Raw genomic sequence first — 20,937 nt, forward strand, 5'->3', positions numbered from 1 at the left:
TTTTTTGACACGAACCAAGGTTCTCAAAAATCGGGGGCCATGAGAGCAATGACACCACTTGCACTACCCCATGACCGTCCCCCTCTATACGAGTTGAACTTTTTTTTTTGGGTGAACTTCTTCTTGACAGAGGAATGACTATTTACGTGTATGGAGCGAATCAAGGTTCTAAGTTATTTAACCGAAGAAGGACTATTTAGCAACGGTGTAATTGACTCCTAATAAGAGGTGACAGCCGAACGGCAACGGCAAGCAGTGGAGAAATAAAGACAGAGAAGAAGAAGATTTCGTACACTTCCTTCCATTGCAAATTTGCATGAACCACTCTCCACGGCTACTCTTTCTTTAGATAATCAATAATACCAAAAACAGCGAAAGAAACAGAATATTCCCATCTCAAAGATGACAAATCTCATTATCACTACTGAACTCTTTCCTTCCGCTCATTCCCAGCTTGAATTCTGAAGCTTCATCAACTTTACAAAAAAAGAAGCGGCAGAAAATACAGAATTAATGTTATGCAGAACTGTAAGCTATGGATGATCACTTTGATCATTTTACTGATTGTAACAAAGATGGCAGTGGCTCAGTCTCCCATTCCCACAACTCTAGAAGGCCCATTTGAGCCTGCAACGCGGCGTTTCGACCCATCACTTCGCAGAGGCAGCAATGACTTACCTATGGACCATCCCAGGCTGAAGAAGAATGTGACTCTGAATTTCCCAGAACAGATAGCACTTGCAATATCCTCACCTACTTCCATGTGGGTTTCTTGGGTTACTGGTACTTGTCTGTGCAATTTGAAATTCTGAGTGTTTTGTGTTGTTTTCTTGCTTTCTTTGTTTGGTTGAATGGAATTGATGAACTGGGTTGGTTGGTTTTTTGGGGTCAGGGGACGCTCAGATTGGGAAAAATGTGACACCACTTGATCCTTCCAAGGTTGGGAGTGAGGTGCGCTATGGAAAAGAAAGTGGGAAGTATGAGAGTGTGAAGAAAGGGGTTTCAGTTGTTTATAGCCAATTGTACCCATTTGAAGGCCTCTTGAATTACACCTCTGGCATCATTCATCATGTGAGGATTGATGGTATGGAAACCTTTTGATTCTTATATAACTTTTTGATTGTGTTTTGTTTATACAGTTGAATTGCCAATACTATTTTGAAAATATTAAGTACCGAATGCGAAAAGAATCCCGGTTGATTATTTTATAAGTTGGAGAGAAGAGAGAAAAACACATATTTTGGTGAAGCAAAATTTGTGCTTTATTCATAATGGTGTTGATGGTTGCTCAATTGGGGCCTTTTAGATGAAATTAGCTCCGTTTCATCATAGTGTTAAGTTGTTAACAGAGTGAAACTTGATTTCATCTTCAGAGGATGGTCATTTAGTTACATAATGAGCACCTAGAAGATGATAAGTGGAACAAAATATGAAGAGCTCTCTTCTTTGTTGTAGGTCTTAAACCAGGAACAAAATATTATTACAAATGTGGGGATAGCTCTATCCCTGCTATGAGTGAAGAGCATGCCTTTGAAACTTTACCAATGCCTAGCCAAAGCACATATCCTCATCGAATAGCTGTCGTTGGAGATTTGGGGCTCACAAGCAATACCAGTACAACTATTGATCATTTAATCCAGAATGATCCTTCAATGATTTTAATGGTTGGAGACTTAACCTATGCAAATCAGTACCTTACAACTGGTGGGAAAGGAGCTTCATGCTTTTCATGTGCATTCCCAGATGCCCCTATCAGAGAAACATATCAACCACGCTGGGACGGGTGGGGAAGGTAAACTGTCTGAATTAGTATGGATCTAAATGCCTTTGCATCCTGTTTCACTGTTATGAATTTTGATATCTGAGACCATTTGTGATTCTGCTTCTCTTGAATTCATTGAAATCCTATTAACACGGTCAAAATGGAAGCTCAGGTTCATGGAGCCTTTGACCTCAAGAGTTCCTATGATGGTTATTGAGGGCAACCATGAGATTGAGCCCCAAGTTTCTGGCATCACTTTCAAATCCTATTTGACAAGGTTTGCAGTGCCTTCAGAGGAATCTGGCTCTAAAAGTAACTTCTATTACTCTTTTGATGCTGGAGGAGTACATTTTATCATGTTGGGAGCATATGTCGACTACAATGCTACTGGTAATTGATGCCATAGCCTTTCTAATTGATAAATTAACTGCTAATTACAAATGAGTTTTGAATGTTCGTGCGTGGTGCTGCAATGCTAAATTATCAAAATGTAATACTTCCTCGGAATCTTTTGTTCTTAATTGTATGCAATGTCCTATCACTGCTCATTCCAGGTGCTCAGTATGCTTGGCTTAAAGATGATCTACATCAACTAGACCGGACAGTGACCCCATGGCTGGTAGCTGCATGGCATCCACCTTGGTATAATAGCTACTCTTCTCATTATCAGGAATTTGAATGCATGAGACAAGAAATGGAAGCCCTACTTTATCAATATGGTGTTGATATTGTTTTTTCTGGTCATGTAAGTTAGTGGATTCTATCTGTAGTCATTTGTTATCGATATGCTTACTTATTTGGAAAATTTCTCTCTGTAGTTTAGCTTTGATGTATCTTCTGTGCTTCAAATACTTTCAGAAATTAGTATGTTATTTTCTATTGATGTCAAAGAACACGTACCTGTTGGCTCTTCCCTGAAATTGAAAAAACCTGAAAATTTGCTAATTGCATGTTAGGCCACAATATGCTTCTGTGGTAGCAATATATATTATGGAAGGCAGGTATATAAGTTAGTTGACATGTGATCTTTAGGAAAAAGATGAAAAAGAAAGAAGATCAAGTGTACATTTCCATCCATCTCAATTGTACTAATCTTCTCTGCCATGGAAGTTGGTTAATGAAGCATTCATAAGATTTTATTATTTTTTGAACTGGAATTCTTCCAGAAGTAAACACATGATTTTTATTGGTAAATAAGTACATCTTATTCATTGTAACGAACTTATACTGTATGATTACGCCCCCAAGAAAGAAACACTTGTACTGTGATGCATGATCTAATTAAATTTGTTAAATAAATAAGTTCTACGACAACTCATATCTTTCATGACATCAATATTTGGTCTCTTTCATCCAAAAGCACCAAAGTTTGTTGCTCAGAGTGAAAAAAAGAAAGAAAAAAAAGAGAGCCCAAGTTGCAGATTCTTACTCAATGCCCCAATAAATGGGAAATTTCTACATGCATGTGATTAATAATAATTACAGAGATTTGATTCCAATTTGGTGTGGCAGACATGAGATTCTTGACTAGGATCATCATTGTAGGCTAGATACAACAGTAGTAGGCAATTCAAAGAGGCCATAGAAATGAAACTGGAAAAATACCTTAGGTTCTTATTGTTGGAACAAATTTCTATTTTGATGCTGAATGAGTGCAATATGCTTCTTTTCAGGTCCATGCCTATGAACGGATGAATAGAGTATATAACTACACGTTGGATCGATGTGGACCTGTTTACATAACAGTTGGAGATGGTGGAAATATTGAGCAAGTTGATGTTGATTTTGCTGATGACCCTGGAAAGTGTCCTTCAGCCGGAGACAACACACCAGAGTTTGGAGGGGTTTGTCATTTGAACTTTTCTTCAGGGCCTGCTAAAGGCAGTTTTTGTTGGAACAAACAGCCAGAGTGGAGTGCATTTAGAGAAAGCAGTTTTGGACATGGCATACTTGAGGTATTATCTCAGTTTCTAATATTCTGCATCGTTTTTTACTTCCCTAGTAAGACAAACTTATCTACAATGTTTATTGATTAGTTTGGCCATGATTAGCAAATGTAAATGTTTCTGTATTTGCTTCAGAGGCGCAAACCATGAAAGTAGAGGAGCTAAGCGCGATCTTTCGTGATGTCTTCATTCTTTCTGAGCTACACTTTTATAGAGATCTTCCATGACCCTTTTATATCTAAATGCAGGTTGTGAATTCTACATACGCTCTCTGGACTTGGCACAGAAATCAAGATACATATAAGGAAGATAGCCATGGTGATCAAATATACATTGTGCGACAACCCGAACTGTGCTCCCCATCTGTAAAGGTGATTTCTTAGTTCAAAACTAAAACTTTTCTACACTGCTGAAACTTGTCATTTTCAGTGTTGAATTGGGTTAGCAAAGCATGTTCTAACTGCACAGAGTTGAAAAGTTTCACAATGGCTCAACTTAGGTGGTGGCTTGATCTTTAGCTATGTACGGAAAAATTTGTGTAATTTTTATTTGTTTCGATGGCCATAAAAAGATTTGCAATGACTTACTTTCTTTTTGATCAATTACTCCTACTTTCACACTCACTTTTTTTTTTCAATCATCCTTCTCAAACTACCAGCCATCAGTTTCTCCCTCTCTGCCCTCACTCTCTGCTGCATTGCACTCTCTGGTAAGCTCCTTTTTCCCTCACTTGTTCACTATGATAAAAAGACATTCTTTAAATTCAAATTTTGGTCTCCTAGGTGCTCTCTCTCTCCTTGCCACTCTTGGGAATGTTTTCTCTCCTCTCCTCATCCAAGTAGTCTCTTTCGCTCTGCGGCTGTGCATCTGTGCATTTTTGTGCTTTCTCTTTTAAATCTCAGGTAAGCTCACTCTCTGAAATTATAATTCTATGTCCTTTTCTTATTATTTCTAGTTTTTGTCTGACAATTGGTATCGTATCTATTTATTTATTGCCTAAACGGCTCATAGGTGTTTGATCTGACTATCGGCTTAATTTCTTGTATCTAATTTTCTTGTTGTTCACTGCTACAGAAGCTTCCAAAATGGATAGATTGCCTCAATTGTTCTTCGTATAAGATCATTCAAATGGTGGTTAGATGAAGATTGCCTCAATTGCTTTTGTGCCATGGTGAATGTTAAGAATGGATTATAAGAATGATTTGCAAATGTAAATGTTTGTGGTTATGAAAGTGAGACTGTACAACTCTTCAAATTTGTTCGATAAATATGAATTTTAAGAGAAATTAAGCCCTGGATTGTTTAAAACAATGGATTCCTTAGGCTTAAAGGATGGTCTTGGAATCAAGTCTTCACATTCCAAGTTAGCCTGTCTCCTAGGCATGAAGGATGGTATCCAAAATTAATATCAACCCTAAGGCCCCGTTTGGTTCGCGGAATGGATTTTAGGGGAAATCACTTCCCATGTAATTTCCTAAGGAAGGGGAATGAAAGATTCATTTTCCACGTTTGGTAATGTCGGGAAAGTAATCGGGAATTTCACTATGTTTCCTTTCCCATGTTTCTTTTAAGTAGGAATGAAAAACAAAGTTTGTATAATTTTCCAATTATACCAATATTAAATCAAATTAAAAAAAGAATGCATTTAATAATACATTGTAATTCTAAATTGTTCATGGAGACAAAATAGTTATGAAAATTGTGCATTGAATGTTGGCTCATTTTCCCAAACTTTTCCATGAGGAGGGAAAACAAAACCCAAGTTGAAGGGAGGACTTCACTTTCCCCCTATTTTTCCATGTGCAGACAACCATTTCCCATTTCTGGACTTACTAAATATGGGAAAACAATTGAATTCCCACTCCCACCTCTCCTTTCTCATGAACCAAACGGGGCCTAATATATATCTGCAAAATTGATTGATGGGATGGAAAATGGTGTGAGATGCCACCATCTTCGGATCTATAACACGAAAACTTATGTAGAAAAGTGACTGGAATTGGTAACGAAACATATATAGTGTTTCTCTAAATGAAAATGTTGTGAGTCGATGCCCATGTGGGGAACTGAAGGCTTTTTTATTTTGATTTAAAAAAGAAAAAAGAAAAAAAGAAATTTTAATGGAAAAAAAAACTTCATGGTGTCAATTGAAAATTTGGAACTGCAAGCGTTTGCATTTGTATTACCTATACGTTTAAAATATATTAATATTTAAAGAATATCGCCGCACGGCTATACTCAGTATATATGAATATTTTAACAGTATAGCCGCGCAACTAAACTTTCTAAATATATTCGAATCTTTTAACGATACCCACTCGCTATACTTTATAAATTTATTCAATTACTCTCTAATATATATATATGAATATTTTAAAAGTATAGCCGGCGGCTATATTCACAAAATGGTTTTTATCTTAGCCTTTTTTAAATGACTTTATTTAGTGAATAATTAGTATTTAAATATTTTACTAATTTCATAAATTACTTAATAAATAGTAATTAATTAATTAAAATTATTTTATGGACTTTGTTTTTATTTATTTATTTAGATACAAAATTATTATTTTTATTTTAATATTTTCAATTAAGTAATATCTTGATTTATTTAATATTTATGTTTTAATTATTCTTTATTTAATGAATAATTAGCATTAAATATTTTAATTAATTTAATAAATTACATAATAAATACAAATTAATTATATTTACTTATCTTAAATAATTTTTGGACTTTGAAATTATTTTTAAAATTTGAATATATTTTTAAAATAATTTGAATAATTAGAAAATGATTTTAGTTTCAAAGCACATGACATGAGCAGCTTTTCTAAAGAGTGTGAGAGCAATCCCAATCTTGGACTTGGGCTGCAATATTTTGAACAATAACCCAAATTCAGTTGGGCTTAGTCTAATTTTTATTTATTTATTTATTTATTTATAGATGAATCAACCCCACTTCACCATCATTAGAGACTCTCAGATTTCTTCTTCTTCGTACCATCACCATTTTGCTGGCAATAATAAACCTCATAATTATTAGTTTCCAAATCTTGATTAGCAGCCATTTATTTATTTATTTGAAATATATAAATAAAGAAAGCCGAAGAACATTGAAAGCAAAAGAAAACGTTTGGACCTCCCACATGCCTCCTAGATCTCCACGCAACTAAAACCCACGTGTCCTCTTCATCGTCTTCATAAATAAACCTTCCTCCTCCTCCTCCTCAGGACCTGAGCATTTTGACTCACTCTCTCTTTCACTCAATTTCAACTGGAATTCAATGTCGTCGAACAATATGCAGTACAAGAATCTGGGCCGCTCGGGGCTCAAGGTGAGCCAGCTCTCGTACGGAGCATGGGTCAGCTTCGGCAACCAGCTCGACGTCAAGGAGGCCAAGTCTCTCCTCCAGACCTGCCGAGACCACGGCGTCAACTTCTTCGATAACGCCGAGGTCTACGCCTCCGGCCGCGCCGAGGAGATCATGGGCCAGGCCATCCGCGAGCTCGGATGGAAGCGCTCCGACGTCGTCGTTTCCACCAAGATCTTCTGGGGTGGGCCCGGCCCCAACGACAAGGGCCTCTCCAGAAAGCACGTCGTCGAAGGCACCAAGGCGTCGTTGAAGAGGCTGGATATGGATTATGTTGATCTTATCTATTGCCACAGGCCGGATGTCACTACGCCGATTGAGGAGACGGTGAGGGCTATGAACTATGTGATTGATAAGGGTTGGGCTTTTTATTGGGGGACCAGTGAGTGGTCGGCTCAGCAGATCACTGAGGCTTGGGGGATCGCCGAGAGGTTGGATTTGGTGGGGCCCATTGTTGAGCAGCCTGAGTATAATTTGTTGTCCAGGCACAAGGTTAGTGGGTTTTTTTTATATTGTTTTTGATTTTTCGTTTGTGGTTGTGCCCAGATGGGGAATACGTTTGGCTTTTTTATGAGGGTTTGTGGAATTTTGGGGTTTTTAGTGTGTACCCATTGATTAGATGTGAAGATTTATTCAATAATTCTGAAAAAAAAAAAAAAAATTGTGGGTTGGATTAAATAACAGCCCCCACCCAAAGTAAAAACAAAATTGTTGGTTGGATTATGTATGTGATGTAGTTTATGGGTTTTGATTTGGTGGTGGATTTAGTGTGATAACTGTTATGTGAAAGGGGGTTGCTTTCATTTCACTTTTAGGATGAGATGCAGTTGGTTGATCACTTGGTAGTGCGTTTTCTTTAGAAAATAAAAGATAATTGATGTTTTTGATTGGAGGGATTGGATATTTGATGATTGCATTTTAGACTTAGTGGCTGATGTTTACATAAGCAGATGCTAACTAATTTGAATATGCAGAAGTTCATATTTATATTGGTAACCCCATTTTTGCCAGTTTTCATTCATTGCTAACTTTCCTTCCACCTTTCTTCCCTTCTTTGAAGCTGAAGTCCCTGTACAACAGGGACTGAAGCAACTCTCCCATAACCGTATATTCATTCAGTTATGCCACTAGAATGGCAGCGTCCTTCAAACTTCATTTCTCATTTTCATAGCCGTGTTCTATATTATTGTTATTTCCTTGTCATGGGCCATGAAATTAAATCAGTAGCAACTTAGCAAGAGATGAGTATTCCTTGTAAATGATCTTTAATGATTTTCTGTTACCCTCTCTGTATTGAATGTGTTTATTTGTTCTCGGAACCTAGAAAGCTCTTATCTTTAGTTCTAACCAACAATCAAGAAATTATGATTTCAATTGTTGTGCTATCTCTAGCTCAATGCTTTATCTTAAACTTTGTGGCATTTCTACTCATCCATGTCTTTCATTTATTACTATATTACAGTTGACGTCCATGCCTGTTAATTGGGCTTATGTTTGTACGGATTTTTTTTTCCATGCCTTTATATCTACTGATGATATCTGTCCCTTTTATGGAGAAGCGAAACAGCAACGGATGGATTTTGTCCTCTCTCTCTCTCTCTCTCTCTCTCTCTCTCATATACTGATGATTCCTTCAACTATTACATGGGTGCAGGTTGAGTCTGAGTACCTCCCACTGTACACCAACTACGGTCTGGGTCTTACCACTTGGAGCCCGCTTGCTTCTGGTGTGCTCACTGGAAAATATAACAAGGGAAATATACCACCTGATAGCCGATTTGCATTGGACAATTACAAAGTAAGATTTCAATTAATCACTATGATAGCTCTGTTCCTAAGTATATGCATTGTTGAATTGTCTAAATTGATGACCCCAAACTGCTGTAGTCTGTATTTTGTGTCTCTTCAAAATCAATAGAGGAGTATTGTTGAGATCAATCTTTTAGTTTCATTTTTTTTATCGTATTATCATAAATTATCATTCTGGTGTCAAAGTTGCATATACTGTTGTACTTTTTTCTTCTTTATGGGTAGGACATTAATTTTTTGACTTATGCCTTGCAGAATCTTGCTAGTCGATCACTGGTTGATGATGTGCTGAAAAAGGTTAATGGTCTGAAGCCAATTGCAGATGAATTAGGTGTACCATTAGCTCAACTTGCAATTGCATGGTGTGCTGCTAATCCTAACGTCACATCAGTTATTACTGGTGCTACAAAGGAGTCCCAGGTTTGTTTTCAAAATATCACATCTCTGAGAGATAATATTAAGGCTGTGATTCTTTGCTACCATGCATGTGCTTGATCTGCTTGTGTTTGGCTATTATTCAACTGTATGAAAATTTTCATCTCTGTCTGTGTCATGCCTCCAAAGGGGTCTGAACGTTATTTTTCATCTTAATAATGGTGTTCAATGAATGTTGTTATTCCTGTTTTTGTGAGATGTGGTGGGCATTACTATTGTTCCTTTTGTTTGACTGTGCTCTTCAAGAAATGATTTATTGATCTTTGAGTGGTCCTATCAGTTTATCCGAATTTTATATGTAGGATTCAAATTTTAAATATTAATAGTTTAAATTAAAGTATTAGCACTTTGTTTACTTCTTATGTTTTAAGTTTATTGCAGTTATTCCCGCCTGCCGTATATTCCTGATTTGGTATTTATGATTTTCATATTGTGTTATGTGAAGCCTACCAAGTGAATATAATTTCTGCAAGCCATGGGCCTACTGCCATACTCTTATTCAGTAGGTCATTTTTCATATGGAGGGTAAAATGTTGGTTAAAATGTGCCAGTTCCAGTAATTTGTTGTGTACAACATTCTTAAAATAGTGGTCATTTGCAAAGTGTGATGCCGTCAACGTAGGCTTCCCAAATCTTTAAATCCACAAAACATCTAACAATATGAAATAGGTAAACAAGCGTGAAGCATTCCATTGTAGGGAGAACTCTGTTTGTTGGAAATGATGATACTGTAGAAGCAAATAGAGTTTTTATGTTCTCCCATTCCCACTAAAAAGGTGGGCAATAGCAATGTCATCTGTTTATAGTGACCAAAAGCTGTTATCGTCTATGCAGATTCAAGAGAACATGAAAGCTGTAGATGTAATCCCTCTATTAACTCCCGCTGTGATGGAGAAGATTGAGGCTATTGTTCAAAGCAAGCCAAAGCGTCCAGAGTCATACAGGTAAACACACGGTATATTTATGGGCTCCACGTATTTCTGCACATTACACAGCAGACTATGATCTTCAGACAGACAGAAATTTAAACTCATGCCTTTTGTATTGTGGTTGGTTAGATTGTCTGATATTCTTTCATGTCAATGCTCAGACTATTCCCTGGATGTAATTTGTATGGTGTTTTAACAATGAACTCGTCTGTTTTCCAAAAACAAAAAATTAAAAAAATTGATTTGGATTTCTATATCAGCTGAAGTTAAGAGTTCATCTGAGCCATTTTGAATTGTTTTCGACATTTGGACATTTGGTATCCAATTGCATGGTTCAGCAGAAGAGATGGGGTGTGATGTGAATAGGTTAAGTTGTACGAAAGGCATGCTTTCCAAGTTGATAGGTACTAACACTTCAAAGGACTCTAAAACAAAGGGTGGAGTAATATTGACCTCTTCCAAAATCTTCTGTTTTCTTAATATTTTTTTTGTCCGAACCAAACTAGTCTTCATAACCAGAAACACCATCCTCAAGCATAGTCCAACTGCACTTCTTTTGAGTCTCGGCATTGATCTTAAACTCTCTAGAGTTTTCTTTCTCGGCATCGATCTTAAACTCGCCGGAGTTGTCTTCCACAGGAAGGTACAACCTGGACTCCGAAGTTATCATCCTTGGATTTGCAGTAAGCAGTGAGGTCTTGCACCTCCCAAAAGCAACCGGCCGTATCTTCTTCCACCAAGCCTACTTTGCACCTCCGACCAAGCAAAAAGTAGGATTAAACAAGAGAAAAAGAGCCCTTACAAATGCTCTAATTGATGACCTAAAACCCTGGTAATAGCTCTTATTTTAGACACAAGGAGTTAGTTTCTTTAATCACAAATTAAGTGCCAAAACTCAAGAATTCAAAAGGGCTCAATCTTTGTGGAGGGCTTGAAGCTCCAATGGCAGCGGCCACCAGAACAAAAAATAAATCTTCCGAACCAAACTCATTACTCAAAACTCAAATAGTCATATACAACAAAAGTGTCATTCAAATTAAAAAGAAACAGTTGTTAGCACTTCAAAATACTCATCTTGCACCCTTTCTTTCTTTCTTTCTTTTTTTTTGACTAAGGGAGTACATATTAACTATTTTAACATGTTAATAACAGTTCCCAACTTAAATACAAACAAAAAAATATACAAAATTCAAATAATCCAAAACTATTTATTTAAATGTGATAATGGATGGCCAACAGGGTCTAACTCATTGGAAAAAGACTTTACTTTGTGAAACCCACCTCTATTTATAGTTTAAACTATCATTTGTATTTTAACAAAAATTATGACGATGCATGAGGTTCATTTTAATAGCCCGTCCGAGGCCTAAAAGCCTCACACTTCGGTCCATGAATTTCAGTTTAACTCACATTCTATTTTTGTGTATATTTCTGTTTATCTACTTTATTTTGTGTATCAAAATGGCTTTGCCGTGAGATCTTTTAATCAAAATATCTATGAAAAGAAAAAGATAAAAAGAAAAAGAAAAAAAAAGAAAAAGAAGAGAGATTCATAAATTAGTTTAGCAGTTAGGCCTATTCCTTTCCCTCCATTCCCTGCAATGATGCCGCGTAATCCTTTGTATTGTTTGTCGTTTCAACTCCGACCCTTATGCAACGTTCTCTCTCTCTCTCAAAACAAACAAAACCCCAACCCAAATCCATTTTTATCTTTTTTTGTTTCTTTCTGATTTGACCCAAAATGTTGAAATACCAGTGCAACAGCCTTTAAGCTTTGATTTCAAAGCTTGATCAGCGCATTTTTACGACCATAAAGGTACCCATTTTGCTATTTCTTTTCTTTTCCATGTTCATGTTCATTTTCTTTTTGCATGTTCATGTTTGAGCTTTCATTCTCATGTTCTCTTAAATACTTGATGACAAGATGTTTGTCAAAAGTACAAAGCATAACAATGGAAATTTGGGTTGGTTTTCTTAATTGTTTGGTTAGGTGGAAAGGAAAGCAATATCGGGTTGGTTTGGTTATGCAAAGGCGTTCTTCATTGAGATTCAACTCTATGAAAATCTTTGCACCTTTCTTTTTTGGGGGCTATCTTTCATTATGGAATTGAGGAACCTGGTAATGGTTAATTTTCCACAAATGCATGATCTTGTTGGTTTTGGATGTTCTTGAAGGTAACTTTCATAAAGACAGGAAGTATGGAGATGACCCATCAAAGACTTCGTACACAGTTTAGTAATTTGGCATTCAATGTCAAGCTCACTGCGGCTTTCGTTACAAAAGAAGAATTTTTTGAAGATATATGATGGAGGCTAGAGAGTGTTTATAGCTGCATCATGGGATGAGTTTTTATATAGAACAAGTTTTTTGTGTTTAGTATTATGTACTTCAATTTGGAGAAGCAGATTTTTAATTACTTGTCATCAAGGATCTAAAGCTTGAACGCCAGAGAATGCTCATATGTGAAGCCTCAAATGAAGTAAACTCCTTTTGAGACCATGACTAGTGAGGCTCCTGGTACTTCTCGTCAACAGTTCTGCAAAGATACAATAAATCATGATCGAAGTAACAAAAGTGCTGCAGATGACAATGAAAATAATATTTGTGCACAGACTGGTGAGGAATTTTCAGCGGAGTTTCTGCAGGATCGTATTTCACAAAGAAGATTAGCCCCAGTAATGACTGGCGTTGATCAGCGCCAGTCGAAAAGAGTGGGTTTTAATTTAAATAAAAACCATAAGCTTGTTTATGAGGATCTCGCTGGTGTTGTTGGACTAAGGAGAACAGATTCTGACTGCAGTTCAGAATTCTCAGATTTTAGTCCAGCGGCTGCTACCGGCTTTGTGGCTGACATAGAGAAAACTGTTTATCCTAGTAACATAAGCAGATACCACTGGGAATATGGTGCTATTGGGCAAGTATCAGGTAAGTTTTTGGATGAAGTTAATTGTGATCGGGTTATTGGAAAACCAACTACTCCACCTCTTTATGTACTGGAATCCCCTCAGTCATACCATCCTTATGGTCAAGTATTTTCTGAAGGTTCTTTCTCTTTCAAAATGAAATTTCTCTGCAGCTTTGGGGGAAGAATATTACCAAGGCCAAATGATGGGAAGCTCAGATATGTGGGTGGAGATACACGGATTTTATCTATTCGCAAAGGCACCAATTTGGAGGAACTAATGAATAAGACTTTTGCAATTTGTAACCAACCTCACACTATTAAGTACCAACTTCCTGGTGAGGATCTTGATGCACTTGTATCTGTGTGTTCAGATGAGGACCTTCATCATATGATAGAGGAATATCTTGAGCTAGAAAGAACTTCTCAAAGATTGCGGATCTTTCTTGTTCCTTTAAATGAAACTGAGAGCCCAAGTTCTGTGGAAGCAAGGGTAACGCATCCAATTGGTGCCGACTCCCAATTTGTTTTTGCTGTTAATGGCATGCTAGACCCAAGTCCTCGGAAAAGTTCCAGTGGGCAAAGTTTGGCCAGTCAGACTAGCCAGTTTGGAAATACCTCGGATTATAGTCCAACTTTTCGTAGAGAATCTCCTACAGCCACATATTTAGAGACCAAAGATTATAGTCCCAGTTCCTCAAATGTGTTGGGAACATTAACTAAACCTGTTCCTCAGTTCCTAGCTACTCTTCAGATCCCAAAGAAGTCTTTTAATCACTCCCCTCCCATATCTCCTGTTCCACTTCAACATAGAGATCCCAAGAGTTCTAATGTGCAGTTTTATTTGGATCGACCATATTGTGATGGTAACAGAGGCATTGCTCCCTCTGTTATGGAAAAACTTCCATGTGACAATACCTATTATCTGGATGCTGTGGGCTATAATGAAAATCTTCATCATGGGCCTCCAGTGTTGAATTACCATCATCATAACAAATACTTGGCTGAAACTTCCCGGGCAAGAAAGTCCCAGAATGTGCACTCCCACAATCGTAGCTTCAGTGAGAATTCTGTGCCTTCTCCAAAGTATGGTCTAAGTGGTATGAACTCTGAGAGACTTGTGCCTCTGGAAAAGGCCCTACAATCTGAAAAGTCTGTTTCTCATCCTACAGTGGGATTATTTTCAGGGTCTGATGACAGAGATGCTTCTCATCACAGAATAATGCATGCAGTACTTTCTGACTCTCAGTTGCATGGACATGTTCAGAGGTCCTCAGAAGGAGAAGTTGTCCCAGTGTCCTCATTGAAATGCAGAAGAGCAAATTCACCTTCATTGAAGATGCAAAGATCCTCGCAAGAATGGCCTGTGCAACAGGAAGACATGGTTGATGGGAAACATGAAATGGTTGAATATAGTAATCAATTCACAATCAGGAAACCTGACCAATATAAGGAGGAACAAGGTCTGGGGATGTTGAACCGGACAGACAGGAATGACACTAGTGCTGATAAAAACTGGAACAAATTTGAAGGAAGTGTTGATGATATATCAAATGATACTGTCATGGAATTTAAGAAGGTTCAAAATGTGAACTGCCTGAGCAGTGTTTCCTTATCTTCAGATGATTCACAATTCCCCGGAGGTGGGGTTTCTGGTTTACCAATTTCTGAAAATGAAGGTTCTAAAGATACTATGGGTCTCCAAGGCTACGAATTTGACACAACTTCTCAGTTTTTTCTTAGGAGCCAAAGTTGTACAATGGATCAGCAGAGTGCTACAACTGAGAGAATAAGTGGTCAACCAGGGATCAGCAGGGTTGCCACTCAGGAATTCTTAGATGTAAGTATTTTTTCCCTTTGCAGATTTGTAAAAAATATTTTCTAAAAATTCTTAATAAGTTCTACCTATTTCAGAAATTGGCTACAAGTGCTGCTTCAGACGGAGAATATTCTCCCCTTGACAAGGACCCTGTGAATTATCCTGAGTATGTGGTCGAAAACGTAGGTCTTAGCAGACAGTCTTCTGAGGTAATGAAGTGTGACGATGCTATCCCTGTCCAGTCACAGCGCTTGGATGATCATCATGACAACAAGGCGAAGGAATCAGTGGTTATTGTTGAGGACTTAACTAATAGTACACCGCCAGGTATCCCCTCCTCTAAAGTGGCCTATCATGTCTCAAATATAGAAGATGAGGACAGTGATGAATGTTCGTCTCCCAGAGAAACAGACACAGGAAGTACAGCTCCAGAATCTGATGACAAGGTAAACATACTCCTTATTAAATTTAAGCTAAGATTTTTATGTTAATGTGTCTGGTGGTAAACTTAAGCTCCTATCCTCTATTTTATAGGGTGTGAGAGCTGATGGCAATCATAGGCATGAAACTATTAGCGATGTTGCAATAGCTGAAATGGAAGCGGGCATCTATGGTTTGCAGGTTGAGAACGACTATCTTGATGGATTTATGCGTGATCTGATATTACTTATCTCTTCTCAGCATATGATGGATGCTTAATTTGTTTGGCAGATCATAAAGAATGATGATCTCGAAGAACTGCAAGAGTTAGGATCTGGTACATATGGAACTGTCTATCATGGGAAGTGGAGAGGAACAGATGTTGCTATTAAGAGAATAAAAAAGAGCTGTTTCTCGGGCAGATCATCAGAGCAAGAGCGACTGGTGAGTCCCCGAACTCATTAGTGTCCAAGCAGTGGAGTTTCTTATCTGTTTCAGTTCTGGTTGTGATGTTCATGTGCTGAATTGATGTTACAGCTTCCCATTCCTTGAAGTATATATAAATGGCTTGGGGTTAAATGTAGATCCAAAAGTTTAAGATACTTTTCGCAATGAAAATGAAAAATTCACTTGTTTTGGCAGACTAAAGACTTCTGGAGAGAGGCAAAGATTCTGTCCACCCTTCACCATCCAAATGTTGTAGCATTTTATGGGGTGGTGCCTGATGGGCCTGGGGCAACATTGGAAACTGTAGCTGAATTTATGGTGAATGGATCACTGAGACATGTTCTAATAAGGAAGGATAGGTTAGTTCATCCATTTTTATTTCGTTCAATATATCCTCTAACTTGAAATAGATTTATGTAGTCTGTCGATTCTTTCTGCAGAGTGCTTGATCGTCGAAAGAGGCTCATAATCTTAATGGACGCAGCTTTTGGCATGGAGTATTTGCATTTGAAAAATATTGTCCACTTTGATTTGAAGTGTGACAATTTGCTTGTTAATCTGAGGGATCCTGAACGTCCCATATGCAAGGTAATTGGTGAAAAACAATATGTTGCATACCTTCCCCTCTTCCATATTTGTTTAGACAGTGGATTTAAACTTAATTACTAGTTTTGGTATATTTCTCAATGAGCTGTTAACAATTAGTTGTTTCAAAAAGTCCATTTTTTATTTACTAGTCAGGAATGCCTTTTCGTATATAGGATGCATTATACAGTTCTCCTAGGGTGGTTATCTGCTTTGCAGGTTGGAGATTTTGGGTTGTCAAGAATCAAACGCAACACACTAGTATCTGGTGGCGTACGAGGAACCCTTCCGTGGATGGCACCAGAATTATTAAATGGAAGCAGTAACCGGGTCTCCGAGAAGGTTAGGAATTAGAATATAACCAATCACTTTTGCCAGGGAGATTGAGCAAAGTAGGATCCGAAGCCAAGCATTTCTGATTCTTTAACCTGATCTTTTTGGTGTTCCTTCTTTAATAGGTTGATGTTTACTCGTTTGGTATTGTAATGTGGGAGATCCTGACTGGGGAGGAACCGTATGCTAACATGCACTGCGGTGCTATCATAGGTAAGTTATTCTAGCCTATTGCTTAAATGTTTGTCTCTTCTAAGTTCATTCTTAAGCCTCCTCAAGAGACTCCTTTCTGAAAAACTGATGTCCTTGGAAGGCAACTCATGAAGGAATAACTCTCTGCAGTTTCAATGTATGAGACTGCCAGTGGGAAAATGTAGTAATTAGAATTTGAGTTCATTTGATTGTTTGGAGGGAGCCACTTCTTGAAATTTACTTCAACTACTCCAGCGAGAATATGAACCGTGCTCTAGTAACTCTTACCATACATTTTCCCGTACGAAGAATGTATGCTTTCAGCATTTTCCTACATAAATATCCACACATCCCTTCTCATGACTGATTGAGGATAAGTAATTCAATCCTCAACTTTTTCTGGATCAACCATCTTGGGAAACAATTCAATGAGTTATACTTTTATACAGTGTTAAGAAATTAAAAGAAGTTACTTAGATTCTCTTGACCACTTCAAATCAGAAGAGTTTTGACCTTCATGTAGATCTAAGAAGAAACCTAAGCTTCTTCATCATATTAAAAAGCGATGTCAAAGTTGAAGTATTGTGAAATGTTTTCATTTTGAGGATAGCTATATGTTACCAAACCATGCCTTAGTAAAACTAGATCTGTATCTAGCTCACATATCTGAAAATTTTAATTTTCCTAATAGAACCTTGTCTTTGCCTATGCCTTGTACCTTGCAACATGGTCTTCATTTCAAAAAGATTTGATTTGTTATTTATTTACCAGGATTTGTAGACATAACATTGTCCTTTTTGGAGGTTTTTCTTACAAATTTTGACAAATTTTTGTTTTATCGTCTTTTCATTGAAGGGGGAATTGTAAATAACACACTGAGGCCTCCTATTCCAAAGCGTTGTGAGTCTGAGTGGAAAAATTTAATGGAACAGTGCTGGTCACCGGATCCTGCTGATCGCCCGTCATTCACAGAGATTACACATAGGCTGCGTGATATGTCAATGGCACTCCAGAAAAAGCGCCCTAATCTTGCAAGTAGATGAAACTTAAAATCCTCATGTAAGTCAGACTCACTAACATAGAAATAGTTTCAACACTTAGTATAATTAATATTCCTGTAAATTTTGATCTTCATAGACTGAATACATGAATGAAATCTATAAATTTTTCCATTGGTTGCAATTATTACATATGGCTCCAGGCAGCCCGGACCTTTTGAATATCCTTCCCGTTTGGTTCATGGGAAATGAGACTTGGGAATGGGAAATCAATTGTTTTCCCATATTTGGTAAGTCTACGTATGGGAAAGCGTTGACTGGCTCATGGGAAAGTAGGGGGGAAAGTGAAGTCATCCTCCCAACTTGGGTTTTGTTTTCCCTCATCATGGGAAAGTTTGGGAAAATGAGCTAACATTAAATACATATTTTTTATGACCATGTTATCCCCATTAACAATTTAGAATTACAATATATCATTAAATACATTCTTTTTTTATTTGATTTAATATGGGTATAATTGAAAATTTATACAAACTTTGTCTTCCATTCTTACTCAAAACAAACATGGGAAAAGAAATAAAGTGATATTTCCCGGTTACTTTTCCAGCATTACCTAACGTGGGAAATGAATCTTCCATTCCCATTCCTTGGAGAATGACATGAGAAACGATTTCTCCTCAAATTCATTCCATGAAGCAAACGGGGTAACACTGCCCGGTCTTCTATTAAGTGGTCATTCCCACTCCAGAAAACCCAATAACATCCCTGACATATATCTGTGAACCTTGAATTAGTTAACTTGGGCATCAAGCTACCTAGTTTTAGGGCCTTACACTATATTGCAAAATTCCTGTGCTGACCAATATGAATCAACTGAAATGATCTTAGTCGATTGGCTCACGGCATACCTTTCGTGACCAAGAAAAAATCATACACCCGCCCACACACAAGCGCACAAAGCTGAGAGATCTGTTAAACTTTCTCCGTCAGAGTTGGGGCTTCATAGGTGCTAACCAAACCAGTGAATGTAAAAATTTATACTTAGGGAAAGACACATGCAGAAAAACATGCATTCAAATATGATGAAAAAGACGAAGCTTTTTGAATCTGAAAAATCATTTTATCAACAATATTTAATGACAAGCGGATATTTATGTTAATCATGATGATTTGATAATTATCTAACCAGAATCGTCTCACTTTTTATTTTCTTTCAAACAACAATAGAAACAATATGTTTAATCTGTTCTCGAATTTTTCCCTATGAATTTATCTCGGTGAAGTCACTTTTGTTGGAAAGCTTTCACTACCATTTTACAGTTGCAATGGGTTTCTTTACAACGATGAATTATTTCTTTTATACTTGCATATGTAGTTGTTGGGATGACTTTTGCACTGAAGAACCGAAGACAAATTTCGTAGTTTATTAATATCCTTGACATGTGAATGGGAGGTTTGAGATCTTTCTTTCGTTCTATCTAATATATTAAGTAAACTTCGCAATCAATTTCCAACCATATATTCTCATAGTCTTTGTCCTGCATATCATGTGTAAGCACTGTGAAAAATAAATAAATAAATAATTTTTTTTTAATACAAGCAATAGTCTAAATTACAATGGGGGCTTCTCACATACACACTATCAAGATGCCATGGAGGTTCCAAATTGAGACCATTGATCTGCAAGACGGACCCAGGATTTCAAATTGGGGTGAGCTAAATTTACCTTACGCACATAGCTATCAAACTTGACAGTATTAAGTGAAATTCATTGATAACAAAAGACTATGCCTAATCATGATGGCGTAATGAGTTTTACCCTTCAAAACACATCTAGTACATAGTTCTTTTATATTCTCTACGTGCAGGGGTATGTGAAGTGGAGGGGGGGTATTTTTTACCAAAAAAGGAAATAAGAAGTGTTGTTTTCGACCAAAAAAATAAAAGTAGGGGTTTTTGGTGTTTGGCCTTTGGCCCCTTTTGTACCAAAAAGAAAAAGAGAGGAAAAAAGGTGAAGGGGGATTATGACAGTGCAGTGCAGGGCTATTCACTGGGTGCGATGGGTGTATCAGTTTAGGCTTAAAAAGACAAAGTCACATGGGCTATAGCACAGGTTAGTCAAGGCCTTTATATAGGGCTAGATCCTGTTGACAAAAAATAGATAGAGAAAGAAGATGGGTAAAGAAAAAGTATGGAGATTGGCAGTCAGCTCCCGAAAAACACTTCAATATCTTGATAGCCTTGACTATTTGATGGTCATAATTATACGGTGTGACATGGGCTGAGAGATATTAGAATGTGAGTATCAAATCCAAAATCAATTCACAATGGATGAAGAGGTCTAAGATCTTTTAAAGTCTAATACCGTATTAAAACGTGAGCATTTAATCGAAAACTAATTGACAATAAGTGAAGATACTCAAGATATTTTAAAATATTAAGGGCTTGTTTGGGAGTGATTTTAGAGAGGCCAATAATCACTTTTATGGAGAATCTCTTCTCAAAATAATTACTTTAAATAATTTTAAGTGATTTTATAATGTGCTTCTTCTCAGAACCACTTAAAATCACTAAAAGTGAATTTTTTGGAGATGCACATGAGATGTGCTTCTTCCCAGAAGTAATTCTGGTCTATTTGAAATCACTCCCAACTGAGCCTTAAGTAATGTTTTAAGTCCACCATGTGCAATTCATAGTCTCAACACCCTAAAAAATAGATAGATATACTTTGACCTTTATTGTTTTGCTTGGCCCTAGCAGAATAATTGTGATTGCGAAAGAAAAGCTCTTCAAATCCAAGAATACTTCACCACCGCCATTGCCTATCTATCCGTCCAATTGTCCTATCCTATCTATGGCGGTATCATCTTCTTGAAAAACTTGTGCACCAATGGAAAAGAAAATATACTAACATGAAAGATTAGTGGCTAGTCCTATCTTAATGTGTAAGCATTATAAAAGCAAAGGCATTACTCGACAGCATTGCTT

At 37.1% G+C, this 20,937-nt stretch overlaps 3 protein-coding genes across 4 annotated transcripts; all 3 read left to right on the forward strand.

Annotated features, from left to right (window-relative positions):
* Nucleotides 1-230: 230 nt before the first annotated feature.
* PAP23 (purple acid phosphatase 23) lies at nt 231-5,019 on the forward strand. 2 transcript variants are annotated; one of them, XR_016124434.1, is made up of 10 exons: nt 231-783; nt 893-1,084; nt 1,456-1,792; nt 1,935-2,152; nt 2,317-2,507; nt 3,436-3,717; nt 3,957-4,079; nt 4,367-4,417; nt 4,491-4,610; nt 4,783-5,019. XR_016124434.1 is itself a non-coding variant. In XM_089046789.1 (7 exons), exons 1-7 carry the CDS (start codon nt 519-521, stop codon nt 4,089-4,091), a joined length of 1,620 nt encoding a protein of 539 aa, XP_088902915.1. In that variant the 5' UTR covers nt 382-518; the 3' UTR covers nt 4,092-4,226. The 2 variants fall into 2 exon arrangements, 1 of the variants encoding a protein (XP_088902915.1); XM_089046789.1 differs by lacking the exons at nt 4,367-4,417; nt 4,491-4,610; nt 4,783-5,019 and having other exon boundaries at nt 382-783; nt 3,957-4,226.
* A 1,678-nt stretch (nt 5,020-6,697) lies between these two features.
* On the forward strand, nt 6,698-10,508 carry KAB1 (potassium channel beta subunit 1). Its single transcript, XM_008225754.3, has 4 exons — nt 6,698-7,571; nt 8,734-8,877; nt 9,144-9,308; nt 10,158-10,508. The coding sequence occupies exons 1-4, from the start codon at nt 6,993-6,995 to the stop codon at nt 10,269-10,271; spliced, it is 1,002 nt and encodes a 333-aa protein (XP_008223976.1). The 5' UTR covers nt 6,698-6,992; the 3' UTR covers nt 10,272-10,508.
* Nucleotides 10,509-10,655: 147 nt separating this feature from the next.
* Nucleotides 10,656-18,123, forward strand: LOC103323757 (PB1 domain-containing protein tyrosine kinase). Its single transcript, XM_089045214.1, has 10 exons — nt 10,656-12,068; nt 12,243-14,995; nt 15,070-15,420; nt 15,509-15,595; nt 15,686-15,838; nt 16,037-16,200; nt 16,282-16,429; nt 16,646-16,768; nt 16,885-16,972; nt 17,807-18,123. Exons 2-10 carry the CDS (start codon nt 12,752-12,754, stop codon nt 17,992-17,994), a joined length of 3,546 nt encoding a protein of 1,181 aa, XP_088901340.1. The 5' UTR covers nt 10,656-12,068; nt 12,243-12,751; the 3' UTR covers nt 17,995-18,123.
* The last annotated feature ends 2,814 nt before the right edge of the window (nt 18,124-20,937 follow it).

This window comes from Prunus mume, linkage group LG2, assembly GCF_029339155.1.
Source record: "Prunus mume cultivar Tortuosa linkage group LG2, ASM2933915v1, whole genome shotgun sequence".
In the NCBI taxonomy this organism is placed as follows: domain Eukaryota; kingdom Viridiplantae; phylum Streptophyta; class Magnoliopsida; order Rosales; family Rosaceae; genus Prunus; species Prunus mume.